This window comes from Ursus maritimus, unplaced genomic scaffold, assembly GCF_017311325.1.
Source record: "Ursus maritimus isolate PB19 unplaced genomic scaffold, ASM1731132v1 scaffold_24, whole genome shotgun sequence".
In the NCBI taxonomy this organism is placed as follows: Eukaryota; Metazoa; Chordata; class Mammalia; order Carnivora; family Ursidae; genus Ursus; species Ursus maritimus.
The window spans coordinates 21,628,639-21,648,086 of record NW_024424897.1 but is presented as its reverse complement, the minus strand read 5'-3'; the positions used below and the strand labels follow the sequence as shown (position 1 = coordinate 21,648,086).

The window sequence follows — 19,448 nt, the reverse complement described above, 5'->3', positions numbered from 1 at the left end:
CAAACATTAAAACTCTGGATCAGGAAAAAAGTAAATCAAACCACATATAAAAATTAAATATCAAGCAAAGTTTTAAAGATACTATACCAGGAAACAACAACGACCATCTTCTACCAATATTTCCAAAATTCCTACAATTGGAATTTCAGGAAAAAGTTGTGGTTTCCAGTAATGCAGTAATCAAAGATATAAAGCACTGAGACAGCACCTTTTGTACTCTTGAAACATTAATGTGACGTTTTGGAAGGTAAAAAAACAAAACAAAAACACCACATGACGCCAAACACCCAGATACAATATTTTAAAAATATACTTATATGTATGTGTACAAATACATACTTAGCATCATATTACCATTAGGATTTTTTGCTATCATTAGATAAAACTATTTTTCTTATCTCATTTAAAAGCCAAAATTATAATCTAGCAGAAAACCCTAGCAAACACTCTTTTCCTAACATTTGCCCTCTTGCCCTTCCCACAACTAAATAACTAATCCTCTGATATGTTTTAATTAAATCATCAGTGTTTTCCATTGACACCTTATGTCTTAAATAACAAATCTTATAAAAAGTGTAACTATTCTATTACTGAGATAGCTGACAAATGTATTGGACTGGAAAAATTAAAGGTTATGTCTTCTGTAGCTTTCCAAGTACTCCAGAATTTCAAAGCTTTACTAGCAATCCCAAATTGTTTTCTACCAGTATTGAAAACCAGCCTTCATCATATGTTTACTGAGAGATGACAATTTCAAATTTGTTTTTATTCCTTCAGATTCTCTTTTCATTGACAAAGGCAAAGGCAAAGATGCCTTTCATTTTTTTAAATTATTTTTATTTTTTGAAGATTTTATTTATTTATTTGACAGAGATAGAGACAGCCAGCAAGAGAGGGAACACAAGCAGGGGGAGTGGGAGAGGAAGAAGCAGGCTCCCAGCAGAAGAGCCTGATATGGGGCTCGATCCCAGGACTCTGGGATCACACCCTGAGCTGAAGGCGGATGCTTCAAGAATGAGCCACCCAGTGTCCCCAAAGATGCCTTTTAAAACAATTTCACTAGTTAGAATTTTTTGTTAAGATACTGAGATTTTTCTCAGAGATTCTAGCATTTTATGCACTGCTAAATGAAAGGGGGGAGATTACAAATACAATTTGAACTTGGAAATGGCAGCCGTCTGGTTAATCGAGAGTTCATCAAAGTTCACGGTTGAAGGTTTTTACCTCTTAGCTCTAATATAAATTATCTACAAACAAAACCAAGTATTTACATTGGCAACAAAATTTGTAATCATATTTTAACTCAAATGGTTGTAAACTTGCCTTGATTTTAATGCTATAATAAGTAATTATCATTCAATTAAGAATGCCATCTAACAAAATTCTGTTCTTAGTTTCAGAAATCTGATTTCTATTCACTGGTCTGTTTTCCCAGTAGAAAGTGTAACTGCTAAAGAAGAGCAAAATATTAAATCTTAGAAAAACTCCTGTACTGAATTTGCCAGCTGCTAGTGGCACTGGTGCCTGACAGCTGCCAGAAAGCTGTCTCTCAGTGTAGACACTCCTTTTTATCTTCCTAACGGTAAACTGACTCTCCTATCCCCATGCCTCTTTTTTAAAAAATATTTTCTCTTATATAAAATGTTCGCTTTTACTTTTTTACTAAAACGTTTGGAAATTGAGTCACTGACTACAAAAATGTGTTCAATCCCAACAGTAACAGTCAGTACTGTTAATGTGGCAACGCAACAGAAGTATGAACTAGTATTTCTGAAAGGTCTTTCACCAGTTCTCTTAATACTACCACTTAAAATCATTCCTGGAATCTTACCACCACAAGAATAATATAATGTAAAATGTACAATATAATAGTATAACATATAATGAAAAATGACCTCTATAACCAATGAAATTAGAATATCAGAATTGGAGCAGATATCTTAGCTATCTTACCTCTCCTTCCCCTGAATTTCCTCCAATATTCCCCTATTTGGGTTGCACAGCCTGGGCTTAGACACTTCCAATAATACAGAATGTTATTCCTTTCCATTTCAGAAAAACTCTAATGGTTTAAAAAGTTCCTCCTTAAATATAGCTGAACTCAAATTTCCTGAAATCTCCATTTCAGGTCCTAGTACAGCTTTCTGGAAACATACAGGATAAGTTATCATTCAGATGCTACCACTCAGTTCATAACCATGGTGTGAGAGCTTTCTTCTGAACTTGGCTTTGTTTGCTTGCGGCTCCCCAAAAATGTGGCATCAAGCACTTAGTCCAGTAGTGCAAATGAGATTTCATATTATCTCATAGTATTTCTGCAAGATAAACAGGTGCAGTGGCATTTATTATTCTCCCGATTATACAAACAAAATTCAGGACACAAGAAAGACAAAAAACACAGTCACATAATTGTCTAAGGGTGCAATGTCAGAGGCACATTAAGAAGAGAAGAAGGATTCATGTCTTGAACTACACCTTTATTTCAAGGAATTTAAACAATGTTTTAAAATGCTCTCCTATATAGATTATGAACTTTAGAAGTAGGTCAGATATTTCAAACACTTCAGTTGACTATGATTGAGGGGAAAGGAAGATATAAAATGAGAGTAATTCCTCTAACCATGAAATACTTCCTTTCTACATTGGGCTAAGGAAAAGGTTAAGAAATAGCAAGATTACTTTTTTAGGGACACCAGATCAAATACAGTCCACATCACCATTCCAGTTTTTCTTATCTTTTTCTTTTTTAAATAAAATATCCTATTTCCCCCCTAGATTAAATGTATAATGAGGAAATTATAGACTGCTGGGAACAGGTCTAAAACAACAAATGCAACATTTAGTGTTATTTTCTTTGAAAGGTCAATCACTATACAATTGTAAAAAAATAAAAATATTTTTATTTTACCATGGATATCACATGCCACCAAACGAACAGCGAAAAGGAAGAATGGGCATTTCATGTCATTGCTACTTAAAAAAAAATGTGCTAAAATGATTGAGTCCAACATATTTCAAGTAAGATTTTCATTTTATAACTGCAAAATGTCTAGTTTCTCTTCTAAAATAACTGGGGTCAAAAACAGAATCATTATTTTGAAGTGGGTAATAAAACTAAAAGTGAAAGTTTAAACAATGAAATTTCTGGAGGAGAATTTTTTATGGTCTTTGAGTAGGCAAAGATTTCTTAAACAGGACGTAAGAGGCACTCAATCCCAAAAGAAAAGAAATTGATATATTTGTCTTAATTACAGTTAAGAATTCTACTTATCAAATAGATTAAGAAAACAAGCAAGTTACAGAATGCGAGAAAAAAACTGCAATACGCATCTGACAAAGTACATGTTTCTAAAATATTTTTTAAATGTCTACAAAATCAATAAGAAAAAATACAAACAACTCAACTTAAAAAAATGTACAGAAGACTTACAGAACTTCAGGAAAGAAGATATCCAAATGGCCAATAAACATATGAAAAGGTATTCAACATCATTATTCATTAGGAAAATGCAAATTAAAACCAGAATGAAATACCACTACACACCCACCAGCATGGCTAAAATTAAAAAGACTGACTGACAATAACAAGTGTTGGCAATATGTGAACAACTGTAACTCTCCAATATTGCTAGCAGGATGGTAAACTGGTCCAACCACTTTGGAAACTATCTGGCAGTATGTATCAAAGCTAATTATATATCTAACCATATGACCCAGAAATGCTAGCCCTAGATCTATATCCAAGAGAAATGAATGTATATGTCCATCAAAAGACATGCATATGAATGTTCATAATACAGACAAACACTGGAAACAATCAAATGTCCAACAGTAGAATAAATATACAAATTGTGGTATATTCATACCTTTTAAAAATAAAAGAAAATAAACTACCAACAAATGTAACAATGTGGGTAAATCTCAAAAGGATGTTGAACCAAAGAAGCCAGACACCAAAAAAAGCACATACTGTATGACTCCATCTATATGGAAATCAAGAACAGGAAAACTGGTCTATGCTGATAGAAGTCTGAATGACGTTTAACTTAGGGCAAAGGGGGCATACCAGTTATAAATGAACACAAGAGAACTTTCTGGGGTGATGCAAATGTTCCATATCTTGATCATGAAAGTGTGTATATAGGTAAAAATTGATCAAGCTATATAATGTAAGACACGTGCACTTCACTGCGTAAGTTATTCTTTAATTTAAAAAAAAATCTGTTGAACACTCAAACATATTCAAATATTGAAAATCGCAAACCTTAGAATTGCCATTATAGTACGAAATTTCCACTTTTGAAAAAAGTGAATTTCAAGGTTTTCTTATGATTCTTTGTAGAAGAGTACAGATTATACCAACCACCTACTAAATGCGCAGGGTATATCTTAAAACTCTCACAGTGAGGAAATGTATTTATGTGGCATGTGTCGATTAGATATGAAGATACTTTCAATGATAGCTAATACTCCAGTCAAACTTCCCTGAGAATTGAGATTTCAAGATCTGTTTCAACTTTGCTCCTGGAGGTTTTTTTGGGGTGTTGTTGTTGTTGTTGTTGTTGTTGTTGTTTTGTCTTGGGCTACAAATAGTTTAAGTGTCATTCATCTTTGGAAAACAAAAACAAATGAAATTTCTTGATCCACATTTTTCTCCAGCAACAGCCCCACTTATTTCCTCTGTTTCTTTCCTAGCTAAATTTTTGGGGAAAATGGTCTGTATCCACATTTCTACTTCCTCTATTTCCATCCCTCCTTTAACCACTTTAATTTGGGATCCATCCTCACCACTCTGCAGAAACCACTTTTGTTAAGGACACTAGCAAGTTTTATGTTGCTAAAACCAACTTGCACTTTTTCTCCTCACTTTACTTGATTTTTCAGCAACATTCAACATAGCTGACCACCTACTCCTTCATGAAACACTCCCGTCTCTTGAATTCTGTTACACCACACTCTGCTGGTTTTCCTTCTGTCTTGCTGGCTGCTCTTTCTCTTTTGCTGGCTCTTCCTTCTCTACCTGACCACTTAAATTAGATGTTTCTCAGGACTCAATCCTGAGCCCCCTTCTTATGATACATTCTCTCTTTAGGTGATCCCATCCATTTTCATGGCATTAAATATCACCTATGTGCTGAAGACCAAATTTCTATCTCTAACCAAAACTTTTATTTAGAGGAGAGGTTCACCAACCATGACCCTGACCATTAATCTCCATATTAGCACTCTTTTTATTTTCTTCATAGCGCTTACATAATTTTAATTATTTCATTTGCTACTTACTTATTGGGGGCGTGGGGGTCTGTCTTTCTTACCCAACCGTAAATTCAATGGCAGCAAAGCACTGCCTATCTCGTTTACCATCGTATTGCCAATATTTTGCATACATGGCACGTAACAGGCATTTAATATTTTTTAAATGAATAATGAGGATTTCTGATTTTTGGATTAGGTTGTGTTATAAATGTTGTATCACAAGACAAGTAAAAAATAAGTGTTACAAAGCTTTTTGTTATTCAACTATCTTTAAAAATCAGCATTTACTTTTTATAAGATTCTTTTTTTTTTTTTTTTAGATTTTATTTATTTATTCAACAGACAGTGAGAGAGGGAACAGAAGCAGGGGGAGTTGAAGAGGGAGAAGCAGACTCCCCGCCTGATGCGGGGCTCTACTCCAGGACCCTGAGATCATGACCCGAGCCGAAGGCAGACACTTAACGACTGAGCCATCAGGCCCCCCTAAAATCAGCATTTAAATAAAAAATATATTCTAAATACATAAAGATGATCCGCCACTACTAATCCAACACATGCTATGAGACTGATGATAACCTGCACTGATACTTCTCAAACTGTGGGCAATGTTATAAGACTTTAATGTGCACAAGAATTCCCTAGGAACCTTGTTAAAATGCAGATTCTAATTCAGCACGTCTGGCCTTAAATTCTGCATTTGTAACAATTGCCAGATGTTGCTGATGCTGTTGGTTCACAGACTATATTTAAATTAGCGAGGGTCTAAAGGATCCTTGTAAATGATTTATGAATTAAATAAACAATTTGCTTGACTTCAACTTTGTGTCTAGTACCATGCAAGGTCATTTTCATACACATTATCTTATTTAGGTTGTGGTGGTCTCTTGTAGTATAGTAAACTCAGAGCGGGTTTCACCCTTACCAAGGTCAAGTGTCCCCCTTTTATTTTTTATTTTATTTTATTTTATTTGTTTGCACCTTGTGGTCATATTTACTGACACCACAAAGGAAACAACACGTCTACAAGCAAACAGCAATACTCCATGCTCCCATCTAACAGAGCTTCTGAGATTTACAGCCAGACTGATGGGCCATCTGATGAGTATTCCAAGTAAAACTGGTTAATGATGACCATGAGCAGGTGCAGGACTCAAAGCTTTTAAAGATTTACTTCTTTTATCAGCACTCCTGATTTTATAAATGATGAAGCCCATCAACCCCATTCCTACCCAAATCACCTAGTAAACTTGGGTATAGTAGGGCTACATGGGGACTCAAACATTTTTAACAAGGCTTCGAAGCATCTCAGCACAGGACCCCCAGCTCAGGCCACCCCAACCCACACAGCCAGTGATCTGGAAAGAAGTGTCCCACTTTTAGAAAAATATTTTATAATACCTCTTTTATCATCATGAATTAAATATCACCTATCCATACATGGAAGATTTTTTCTTTTTTTTTTTTTTAAAGATTTATTTATTTATTTGAGAGAGAGAGAGGGAGAAAGTATGAGAGGGAGGGACAGGGGAAAGGGAGAGAGAATCCCAAGCAGACTCTGCCCTGAGTGTGAAGCCCAATGGGGGGCTTGATCCCAGGATCCCAAGATCATGACCTGAGCTGAAACCAAGAGACAGAGGCTCAACCGATTGTGCCACCCAGGCACCCCTGTAAGCTTTTAATAAAGCCACATCTGTCATACAAAGGTGAAACATGAAAATAAAATAATCTGCATTTCAATAGGTAAGTATACCAGCACGATTATTCTAGAAAACATAATAATAAGGTAGTCAGATATATATGTAGAATCACCATGAATGCAAGACCTAAAAACACAGAAGGATACAGGTTGCATCAATAATGGCAAAAGAGCCTTGGCTCTTAACATAACAAAGAATCATCTTCTCTACGTTTATATAGTAATTACATTCTTAGACAATTTAGACTGTATTGAAACCACGCAAAAATACTTAATGTTTATACATAAAATGGAGTTAGGTTCTGGCAGTCATTAGACATAAAACATTACTGAGTTTCAAAAAAAGGGAAAAACTCCAACCTGGAATGAAGGATGGCTTCCTAAAAGGGATGACATTTTTGATAGAACATAATGAATAAGGATTTCAATGGGATTGTGTTGCTTTTAACAGTGTTGGTGAGTCAGGAGAAGTTGGTTTGGGTTGGAGAGATGAGCTCATTTTTGGACTTCTTGGGTTGAACAGCATTAGAAAAATGGGGAGTTAGGAAAAATAATGCATGTTCAGAGAACACTACGCAGTCCAGAATAACATTAGAGGACAGAGGACACTACTGGCAAGGTATATTGAAGCTACATTGTGGATTTTTTTTAAGATTTTATTTATTCATTTGACAGAGATAAAGACAGCCACTGAGAGAGGGAACACAAGCAGGGGGAGTGGGAGAGGAAGAAGCAGGCCCCCAGCAGAGGAACCTGATGTGGGGCTCCATCCCAGAACACCGGGATCACACCCTGAGCCGAAGGCAGACGCTCAACGATTGAGCCGCCCAGGCGCCCCATACATTGTGGATTTTCTTAAATGCCCTACTAAGAAATCCTTAAAATGGTTTTTTAGTAGGGGAATAACTTGGCATTTTAGGAAGATCATTCTGGCAGCAATCCTCAAAATGGATTGAAGGAAGTAAGTCTAGATACAGGGTTACCAGTAGAAAAAAACATGTAACAGTCTGAGTCCATAGTTTTCCAAATGTGTTCTATGGAACTCCAGGGTTTCAGAGGGCTGCCACAGGTGCCACTCTGTGTCAGGAGAAGGGAAGAGCCAAAAGCTAGGTAAGCCTCTCCCTCCTCTCAACTGGAACATCACACTTGCATCTGTCCCACATAAGATTTTTGTATAAAAGGGTATCCTGTTGATAAAAACAAATTTTTGTCTTTTTTTGTGTGTCTCATCCAAATTCTTGTTAATTGTGAGATGCACTATGGAACACCTCAAGGAGTCATCATATAATATCAGTGTCACTATATAGAGTACTAGCTACAAGATATATAAGCATTATATTAATTTTTACTATCAACTTTTTAAACCATTATTTGTCCCATTATACAGAATATGTCTCCATCCCTAAGTTAGATTACCTGTAAAAATTCCCTAGGTTTGCTTGGGTTTGGGACAAATAGGACCACATTAGGTCATTGATGTTTGCAATGGAAAACTGTAGAGTCCTTTGAGAAACTCCAAATTTCTTTTATTAAGATATTCATGGATGCTGTTAGCTAGGCTAACATAGAAACTATATACTGTGTACTCTGGTTTCTCGGTCCTACTAATTCAAATTTGAGGTAGGACTTCTACATACATTATCCTATTTAAATCTTTACAAAAGCCAACACATTTACAAATCTCTGTGTATTATTGTATTCTTTCAGGCTACTTGCAGAGTCAAAACAGCAGGTTACATTTGTAAAAGCCAAGGGCCTATTTTATACTGAAGTATTGTTTACCAAACAAGCTCACAATCTTATTTCTAGAATGCATGAAAAATGTTAAAATGGTGACTCACCCTAATTCTATTACCCATTAATTCTGGGGAATTTTGTTTTTATGGTGGCAAGCAGAAGTGTGTTGGTAGGATGGTCCATAAAGTTTTTTGTCCTACTGAAATGATTCTCAACCAAGAGAGGGAGAGTATCGGTGGCTTACACCAGTTATAAATAATCTCTCTCACCTGGCCCCCTTGAATCCACTGGCATACAAATGCTTTGGACAACTATTTCTTCTAGGCCAATGGGCCAGCTATTTCTCAAGGTTTGAAAGGTACAGCATAACATCTACAGTACCAAAATGAAGTTAGGAAGCTTAGTCTTAACAAAGAAAGTTGTAGAGCCAAAGGGACAGGGATTTAATGTCTAACAGTCATAATTTCTACAGAACTTGCTGAACTTTAGACAACACTGACTTCCAGAGACTACTTAGTTAAAAAGCATCTGTTTCTATCTCAGTAATTTTTAAATTTTTTTTGAAGAGGCACTTCATTTCTCAAATGAAATCTTACATAGATTACCGTACATAAAACAGGTAAAGAGGTATCTTAGTAGTATACAATATAGTAAGTTCAAATATATAAGAATTACTGAAAGGTCAAACAATGAGAACAATAAGGCTGTTTTAATAAACAAAAACGAAAAATCTATAGATATAGATGAAACTTGCAGCTTTATATCAGCTTCAAACAAATACATCATTTCTGTGTTTTGTTTTATTTGTCAATATGAAAAGAAATGAAGATGCATATATATAAAATCTGTTACCACTTGCAAGTGTTTCACCTTATTATTTCAGATTAGTTTTTAAACTACTCCCTGAAATTTGAAAGAAGATGGTAAGTAACCTTTGTTTCAAAGTTGAATCACTAAAAATATCTAACAAATCTTTACATTCTTTAATTCTGAACATAAAAATCAGACAAGAAGTAACCCAACCTTAAAATAAGTACTTGAGAAATTTATAATATATAATCATGATGTACCATGCTACACATTCTTACTATTGAGCAGTTGGTTACTACGCCGTGGTAAAAGCAGGTTCCAAGCACCTTAGCCTGAGCCTTTATGGGCACTTAGTTAAATAGAGGGAATAGGAGAGTTAATGATGTTCTTACTTAAATAATTTTACATGAGCAAATATGCACAGGAAAAAAAATACGAGTTCAGAACCATAATCTTACTCGTCATATTTATAAAGTGTTTATATGTCAAAGAGTTTCAAAGAGTTAGTAAAAAAAAAAGTTTTGAGATCAGAGTATAAATTTATACATTGATAATCTTCAATGCATTAAAATTTGGTAAATGATACTCATGAAAGTCAAATGAAATTTAAACCAAGTTAGCCTCTGATGCACATCTGTGGTACTGTCTAAACCGTATGCAAGCATAAAATCAACTATTAATGAGTATTAGCGAGTGATTTCCTAATTACAGAGATAAAGGCAGAAGATAGCAAAAATGATTAATTGTTAAATATAAAAATTAGTAACTTTCAGTTTTCAGGCTAGAGCTATTATGTATGAACTATGATGTAACTCCACATCTATGAAGTATTTATAGGTTTGTGAGCATGATCTTTTTTTCATATCCACAGACTCTATATGACTACTATTACAGGAAATTATTCTGATGTGCCAAATATTCTGACAAGTTAATAGTCTTTCAAATAGATATCACTTTGCAAGTGAACTGATAGTGCTGTGATAGAGAACTCAAATTAAGTGAAATATGTTGTCAACTTTAAGAATTAAAACATTGTTATAAAGAAATGGTTTATTGTGGAAAGTGCAGTGCTTCACGGAAATAAAGAATGTAGCAAAAATTTTAAACAAATGCAAAAGTTAGAAGGCACTATATTATTTTGCCCAGAGTAGAGCCAATATTGGATTAGAAAAAGATGGTAGGATTCATATTGTTGGATTTAGCCAACATTCCAAACTCTTCTACCAGACCTTTAACAGCACCTCTGACAAATTAGCCAGCAAAATTAACTAGTTTCAATGTCACTATTTTCCTTACTCTTTTTACCCTAAAAGCTGAACAAATAATCAAATGACCAAACACACAGGCAACTCATTTATTAATTTATTCAATTAATATGACCGTAGTCGTACTATGTGCTGAGGAATGGGCTGAGCTACTAGCATATTAACAACCAAAATAAGCAAGAAATCTATTTAAGTAATCTTTAGATAATTAAGAGTTACAAGTAGAAAATATACCTCTATATTGTTTCATCAGTGATGCTATTGAAATATTTTCAGTTTCCCTTATTTTAAAAAAGTTTCCTGTATAAACCCACAAATAATCTGATGTGCCAAAAATTTCAGCTCTAAGAACACACATTAACAAATACCATTTGTGATATGTTGCCAATTCTATTGATAAAAAAAATTCGGGAGGTAAACTGATTTTGAATTTTGACAATGAGTAAAGAGTATTGTTCATAAATGCATTTTATTCTGTTTCATATCCATTATTAAACACCTACTTTTCTTTTATCTCTCCTAAGTGGAACACATATCCACTCTAATACGATATCAACTCCATATTATTTTGATTTACTCTACACTACTTTGGACTCTAAGAACTTTAATTTGGGATGCAGAAAGCAGATTTCAATTAAGGCTGAAAAGATTATCTCATTCAAAATCACTGGGGATTAAAGTATTTTGATAATTACATAATAATAATAATAGTTATACATAGGTCGTATTTAAAATACATATAGTAGAAATATAATTATTGTTTCATTATTTCATCTTTTTTTTAGTGATTCAAAAGACAGAGTCATCCTTATGGTTTTTAATTTTTATAAATATACCAGTCAGTAAAAAGTTGTATTTTTAAAAGGCTAGATAGCAGAGTGATCTCTATGTCCTCGTGATGTTTAGGATCACTTTTCAAAATAATTAATGAATCCTTAGCACAAAAAAAATCATTTATTGAGCACCTACTATAGGCAGGTTTCTGTATTAATCTCTCAGTTCTTCTCAAACGTGGTCTAGAACTATAGTTGGAGTCAGGAGGCAATTAACATTGGATGTCTGATAAAAGATCTATGAATAATCTTTTACTCCTAAATAAGTGAATATATACAGTAAATATATTGACAAGTTTACAATAATGTATTAAAAAGGTATCACTGGAAAGTTGTATGCTAATTTTATGGTATCGTCTATATCTTACTGATTGAGAAAGCAAATTTCTGTTCATATTTGATTCATATTTTAATGGACTAATATGTGATCCTGAAATCTGCCAATATAAAGTTAATAGATAAGATTTTACTTTAGGGATAGTTTAGCCAAAATACCCAATAACATTTTTGTTTTCTTGGCTTTCTTTTTCCGTTATACCGTTTAATTATTTTAAAAATTTCTGAGTTCTATCGAAAAATTGCTAGCATCAAGCTCCTACTCATAAAAATTAATTAAATAAAAGGCATCATAATAAACATAACAAAAATTGCTTTTCAGCACTATTTTCTTAATTGAATGCAACAAACTCTGAGGGTCTTTTATGAACCAAGGACTATTCCTGGCACTGAGCACACAAAAATAAGACATATTCTCAGTCCTCTAGAAGCTTAAAGACAAGTGGGGGAATAAACATTTAAATCAATAAATAATTTCAATACAATTGGCAAAATATGCACAGAAAGGAAAAGGCTCTTAGCTGAGGAGGAGGGAGGTGAGTGACCAGTAGGGTGACTACCAGAAGGCATCAGAGAAGGTCATCAGAAAGAGGGCATCTGCAGAGCCTTCAGGGTGATGATGCCTGAGCAGACTCTTAAAGGATGAACAGGCATGACAAAGTAAAGAATGAACTGAAGACTTTAGTGAAGACATGGAAGTGTGAAATCCCATGTTGGATCATAGGAAGCACAAACAGGAATTTTCTAAAATTATGTTCTATCAGGATCCTGTGGCCTTTCTGTAGTTTGTTCCTTTGAACTTCACCATTTCATCCTTCATATGCTCATAATGGAGGCTAGTAAACACCATTTGGAGGTTATATCTCTGTAAAACTCAACCATCCAGAGCATAGAAAGGGACTTAGAAATGAAAAATGGCTTTCACAAAAGCCATGTGATAAGCTGACATTAAGGAGAAAAAATTTGTTCAATAACCCTGGAATATTTAGTGTAGGGGCATTCAGGTCTGCACAGTTCAAAACCCCTGTGAGAATATATTATAGCATAATAATACATTACCTGATGGTCAGAATAGTAACCCAGGGTTACCAAGATAAAGTTATCTCTTGTGTACCTTGTTTATAAGACAGGGATTGGGTAGTAAATACACTTAGAAAGATCTCTATCCAATATTGTTTAAATAGAAAGGTTTCATACTAGATGAGAAACATGTCAATACCTATGAAATTCGTATTTGTGAACCACCTCATTTCTCAACCATAACAGATAGAAGAACTACTGTTATTACAACACAAATAACAACATTTAGCAACATCAAGAGTCTCTGGATAGAAAATATTTAGGATCACAGATTGTGAGAAAAGAAAAAAGTTATAGCTTCTGATTTATTACGTGTATTAACTTCTCATTTTTATTTGACAAAATTTCAATTTCAAAAGCTTATTTCATCTGACATCTTCACACATAGAAAGTCTCAATAAACGTTTGTTGAAGAATGAATTTAAAAGAGATTTTATATGCTGAAAGAATGACTAACTAAACAGCTTTACATTTCACAATAAACTGTAGCATGTTAATTTAACCACCAAATTAGACAGAAAATAAAGGTATTCCATAAAGTATTCTACTTTCTTATACTGCCAAGAAATGAGAGGTATACACTGCAGTTCAAATCTCTGTCTATTGAGGCCAAAATGTCAAGATAATAAGAAAATATTTTAAATATCAAACACATGGACCAGATTACTCAATCTCAGGTGTCTCTAATGAACTAGATATTTTACTATATCAACTACTCCATCCTCAAGGACCTGATGTTACAACAGCCAAATTCACATCATTGATCTTTTTCAAATTTTATTAAGTGTTGAAGTTTTTGCATTAAGCATACTATATACCATCCATCTCTATGGACCTATGAATTTAATCTAGACATCTAAACTCACAACTGATCACTGTCTATATCCTATATTCCATCTCTTTTCATTTATAGTTTGTACTTTCTAAATCAAATTCTATACAAGTTTTCATTCCTTTCTTATTCAGACAGTCTTTATTCAGGCTTATCTAAAAGTCTTTGTTAGGGGCATTACTATACCCAATTATGCTATTTAGGTAATAATTTCTTTATCTCACATGAAATGAATTCAGGAGTATTAACATTTACAGGGAAACACTCTATTTTCCATAGATTTTACACTATTCTGTATGTTAGTCTGGAGAAGTGAAATGATTAAGAATAAGAAAAAAGTGTTGGATTTTGATTTATATCTTCACAAAAACAAATTCAGCAACTCATCTATAATAATTAAAGCATGAGAGTTTTTAAAATTATTTTTTCATAATGTACAACGACCTAATTTTTTCTTGTTCTTGGCCAACCAGACCTTTACATGTTAACAATTACACTTCATAAACCATTTTGAAATATTCACAATGTCAATTTTTAGAACTACTTTAAAACCCCAATAATTTAAAATTTAACAGCATAGTCTTTCATAAGAGAAAACACCTGAAGCATTATTCATAATGGCCATTTAAAAGTTTTCATATCCATACTAAACACATACTGTTCATTGACTTGTTTGGTATTCTACAAGAAAAAAAATTTATATGGGTCACGGCAGTCAGAAAAATTGTAGGCATACCCATGTACAAACTGAGGATTCAGGGCCACAATATTGCATTCAATTAAACTGTGAGGGGGGAAGCTCTACCACCTGTATCTTGTGTCCCAAATTATTTAATCAAATTTAAATAACTTCATATACTCTAGACTTAGAGTTGCCAAAGATCAAGGTTCATTGGCAGCATAAGATCCTTCGATTATTAAAAAAAAAAAATCCATGCTATTCGTACTATTTATCAAATTCATATTTTTATACTAGGCGTCAGTATCTCATTTATTAAGAGAATGAATACGTTTCTCAAAAATTCTGATCTTCGAAATACCTCACCTTCCCCAACTTAAAATGCATCTGCCATTTTCAAGGTTTTACAAACACTTGTTGAAAAGACCACTGAGAAGTTTACAATAGTAGTGTGAAATTTTAGTTATCCCAAGTAAGTACATACTGGAAATTTTTTGAGAAGCGAGGAGTTTCACGACTTTCAAAATTAATTCAAATGAAACTTTTTAATTGAGCCTGATTTTTCCTTTGGGTAAAGAAGGATCATTAGAAGATAGAGTTCCACGGGAACCACCAGTGCCAACCACTTTAAAATTCACCTTTCCCATATGATAGCATTTACTCTTAGAAGAAAAGAAAAAAAAACTGTCACGTTTCATTCTAAAGAAGTCACTCAGATTAGCATAATTCCAATGGACACTGAGGCCATGGACAAAAAAAGCATCCAAAAGGATCAGTGATTCCAACCCAGGTTTGCTGCCATTTCAGGGACGCCCCATAAGGACTCTTCCTCTGCAGACTTCGAGTTGACCCCTCATGTCTGACAACCCCTGAGACATAAAATTGAGGAGAAGTTATCACGTTCCAAAGTTAGGTGGGGGCTAGGGGGAGCAATATGAGAGATGTATGAGAACCGACACGCTTTGCCTTCTGAAATGCCTTATATTTACTTTTGACAAAAGAAATAAATAGAAGCAAAACCGAGATTCAGAAGGAACTCTCTCTGCTGCGTGCACCGGTCGAGCTTTTCAAAGACCCCTTAGGAAAGAAGCGGGCTGGAGGCTCACCTTCCATCTCGCCGCCGGGCTGGGCTGGAGTTGCGCTCTGGCTACCCGGCCGCTCCACGTGCTCCTGCCGTCGCTGGGACGCAGCGCGCAGCTGGCGGGAGATTCCCGGCACGGGGAGTCCCCGGGATCCGGCCGCCGCGTCGGCGCAGATTGAAAGGGGCAGGAGCCGGCGACCGGCCGGTGCGCGGGGTTACAGCGGCGCTGGCTGGCGGCGGCTTTAAAGCGCGCTCGCCGCGGAGCGCCCGAGGTTCTGCACCTCCAGCCCCCTTTTGAATGTCAAACACGAGAACCAGATAGGATGGAAATGGCGCATCAGTAAATTGTCCCAAAGTGTCTATTTAAGAAGGATAACGAATGGGAGAGTGATATATGGGGGAGGGGCGATCTGGACTGTTTTCTTACAAGTTTAAGTTCGAAGAGGTTTGTCTTAAATTTAACAAGATCTGGAACTTTTGGTCTAGGTTCGGGGATGATTGCCATGAATATCGTCAATGACAACTGACTCCATTCGAAGTATTATGTTTTTCTTCCTCTTTTTCTTTTCACATAATTCTTGGCCCAAGTTTTCAGAAAATTCTAAGGCAGTTTAAAAGGATTTGGGCACTTTTATCAACTCAACTTTTTCATTTTGGGAAGCAAAAATTCTCTCACTTTTGTTTTCCCTTCTGGGAACTGCTTGCCACCACTCAGAAAATACTATGCACTCTATTTAGGTGTTTGTTTTCTACTACTCTGCCTTCTTCCAAGTAGGATCTGAGACAGCTTACAAAAATACATATACATACATATAATGTATCAGAAAAGTAAGTAAAGAAAATAGAACTAAGGGGAAGGTGTGATAAGATAGTGAAATTAACTCAAAGATGTTACTGCACAAGAAACATACCAGTCAACATCTTTCCCTAACATCCTTCCCACTTTATAGAGGTAAAGTACAAATTTGACTATAGGAAAAGGAAAGGGAAAGTGCCGGAATAACAATTTTTCAAAAGCAAAACTTTTCTTCACATTGAAGTCTAAGTGACATTGTTCTGGTGAATCCTTACAAAGATATCCATTATGTTGATTTGGACAACATGTGAATGATTCTCAAAAAGGCCACTTCTACCCTTGTTAGGAAATTATATTGTTACTGTATAAAAATATATTTCAGGCTTAAGGTTGGGGGATTGGGCATTAGCAGACCATATCAGAAGAAACCCACACTTACAAGTGTCCATACTGTAATTTTATGAATTTTCATTTATTTTAAATATGCCTTGGTATAGAAGGCCAACATACATATGTGTGTGTGTATCTATATACACACACATTTATGTGTGGTGGGTGATTTTTTTTAATGAGTAAATAACTTGCACTGGCTTTGTTTTAAGATCATGACACCATGGTAGTATCTCTGTAGATTGTATGGGTTGGAGTTCTACAGGATAATATCAATTTTGGAGAAATACTCTAAACACCAGGTCTAATTATAGTATTGAAAGGGGAAATTTGTTGTTTGTTAGTTTCTAAAAGCAAAAATAGCACATCAAAAGTAGCAGAAGAGGAACTGTAAAATTTCGCAGGGATGGTTTAAGGATGAATAGTTATTTGGTTATTAAAAGGATGTAAAAACTGTTTTTATACTTAGCAGTGGAACGTGTTACTACTCTGTAAAAAAATTAGTTCAAATGGAGTATTTCAGACTCCAGAGAATGGTACTTAAGGGAATAGATAAAAAGTAGGTGGATGAAATAATTTATGTAACTACTCAACCCTTAAGAAGGTGGAGCATAATCCCCACTCCTTAGTGTGGGCTACATATAGTGACTTCCTTCCAAAGAGTACAATATGAAAGGGAAGGAAAAGAGTAATTTTCAAGTAGAGAAATCTGACAAACACTACCTTAGCCAGGTGATCAAGGTAACATCAACAGTGATAAAACATAATGACAGTATGTACCCTTAATATGTTATGAGAATGGCACTTTATCTCTATAATCTTCTACCCAAAAATCTATAACCTCAGTAGAATAATGAGAAAACATCAGACAAATTCCAATAGAGAGGCATTCTGCCAAGTACCTAACCAGTTAAGGTCAGGTAATGTCATCAAAAATGTCTTTTACTGTCAAGGTTATCAAAACGCAAGAAATGTCTGAGAAACTGTCACAGCCAAGAAGAACCTAAAGAGACATGATGACTTAATGTAGTGTGGGAGTCTGGATGGGATTCTGGAGCAGAAAAGGGACATTAAGTAAAAACTAAGAAATCTAAATAAAATATATGTCTTATTTAATAGTAATGTATCAACGCTGGTTCGTTAATTGTGAGAAATGTACTATACTAACCTAAGTTGTCATTAGGGAAAACTAGGTGGAAGTATACAAGAACTCTGTACTATACTCACAATTTTTCTGTAGATCTAAAACTGTTCTAAAATCAAAAGTTTATTTTAAAAGAATAGAGGGGCACTTTCAACAACTACTACTCATTTGGTTAAGTCTCTTCTTACAGTATTCAAAGTTTATCACACAGGATTTATAAGGATCGATGACTTCTAATAACTGGGAAACTAATAAAACACTGTGGATTTGTCATGTACTTTGACTAAAACTGTAATGTCAAACTGCTAGGGAATTAAAGATAATGCCTAATTTTGTCTTCATTATCACTACCTCAAGGAGGAAGGGAACAGTTGAGACTAAACCATTAACCTAGACATGGTAACTGACATGGGTGGATCTGACTCACCGAATCACATCTCATGGCTTAAGCTATGTAGGTATAATTAACAGTGACTAAAAACGAAATCACTGACAAAGGTTGCTCCTGGACCATCTGAGATAGTCCAAGTACTGACTTGGCTCAAAGGAAATAAAACTGAAAACTCTTGATCTCACCCAAAATAATCATTCTGCACCCTGTCTGAACCTTGGTCTCTTTACCCATCAGCCTACTCAAAACCACCCCCGAGGGTGTCCCGCTGCTAAGAAATAGACAACAAACAGGCCACCGAACTGGTCGCCAAGAAGGAATCATGAAAGACACGGGCATGGTCTCTTTCCGAGCTCTGTGATCATTACTCATCTGTCATCCGTCCCCACAGGAAAAGTACACTTCGGGGATCTTGTCTTTCGATTGGGCCCGTTTTCAAAAGCAAGGTTACTTCACGACCCTAGATAAATTTGCATGGGGGGTCTCCCAACGCCGTCTGATACTCGATGTGGAAAATAAAGGTTAAATGTTTCTCTAGCGTGGGAAGGGCTGGAGATGCCTTGTTGGTGCACAAATGGTTCTTCAAGTTCTTCGTTTGGGGAGTAGAAAATGCAGTTAGGTAAAAATTGGGTGGAAGAGTTTGGAAAAGATGCTGCACACAACTTCAGGCAGAATTCATGAGAAGCAAGGCACGGGAAATTCCCACAGGCTCTTTGCTTCCTGTAAGGAGCAAATTCTCACACGCTTCTCCCTCCCTCCGGGCTTAATGTAATTCCATCCTTACTCGCCTTACCGCATCGTTCTATTTGGGATCCACAGTGTTCCTCTCGTGGATCTCTTCAGCCTCCAGAAAAGGAAGTAACCGAAACGCGAAGGCTTGGCTTCTTTAACATTCCTCTTTCCTTCTCTCCCGGGGTGGGGAGGAGGGCTACTCAGAGAACTAAGTCACGGAGAGCGCGGGAAAATGGCGCCAGGCGCGAGGCACTCGCACGAGAGCAGCCGCGTGCGAGCGAGGGGGCGGGGCGCTCGCCTCCCTTGCTCGGGCCCAGCACGCGTCCGCCCCGCCCCCGCGCGCGAGGCCCCGGAGCGCGCACGCGCTCTCCTGCGCGTCCGCTCCCGCTG

General features: G+C 35.7%; 1 protein-coding gene and 1 pseudogene across 1 annotated transcript in view; both read right to left on the bottom strand.

Annotated features, from left to right (window-relative positions):
- The window catches only part of IKZF3 (IKAROS family zinc finger 3), an 83,508-nt gene extending 67,627 nt beyond the window's left edge, over positions 1-15,881 (bottom strand). The window contains exon 1 of the mRNA XM_008689280.2: positions 15,631-15,881. Coding sequence (XP_008687502.1) covers positions 15,631-15,637 — 7 coding nt within the window. The 5' untranslated portion in view covers positions 15,638-15,881. The remainder of the gene's footprint in view (positions 1-15,630) is intronic.
- On the bottom strand, positions 5,660-9,626 carry LOC121105001 (annotated as a pseudogene).
- Positions 15,882-19,448: the final 3,567 nt, after the last annotated feature.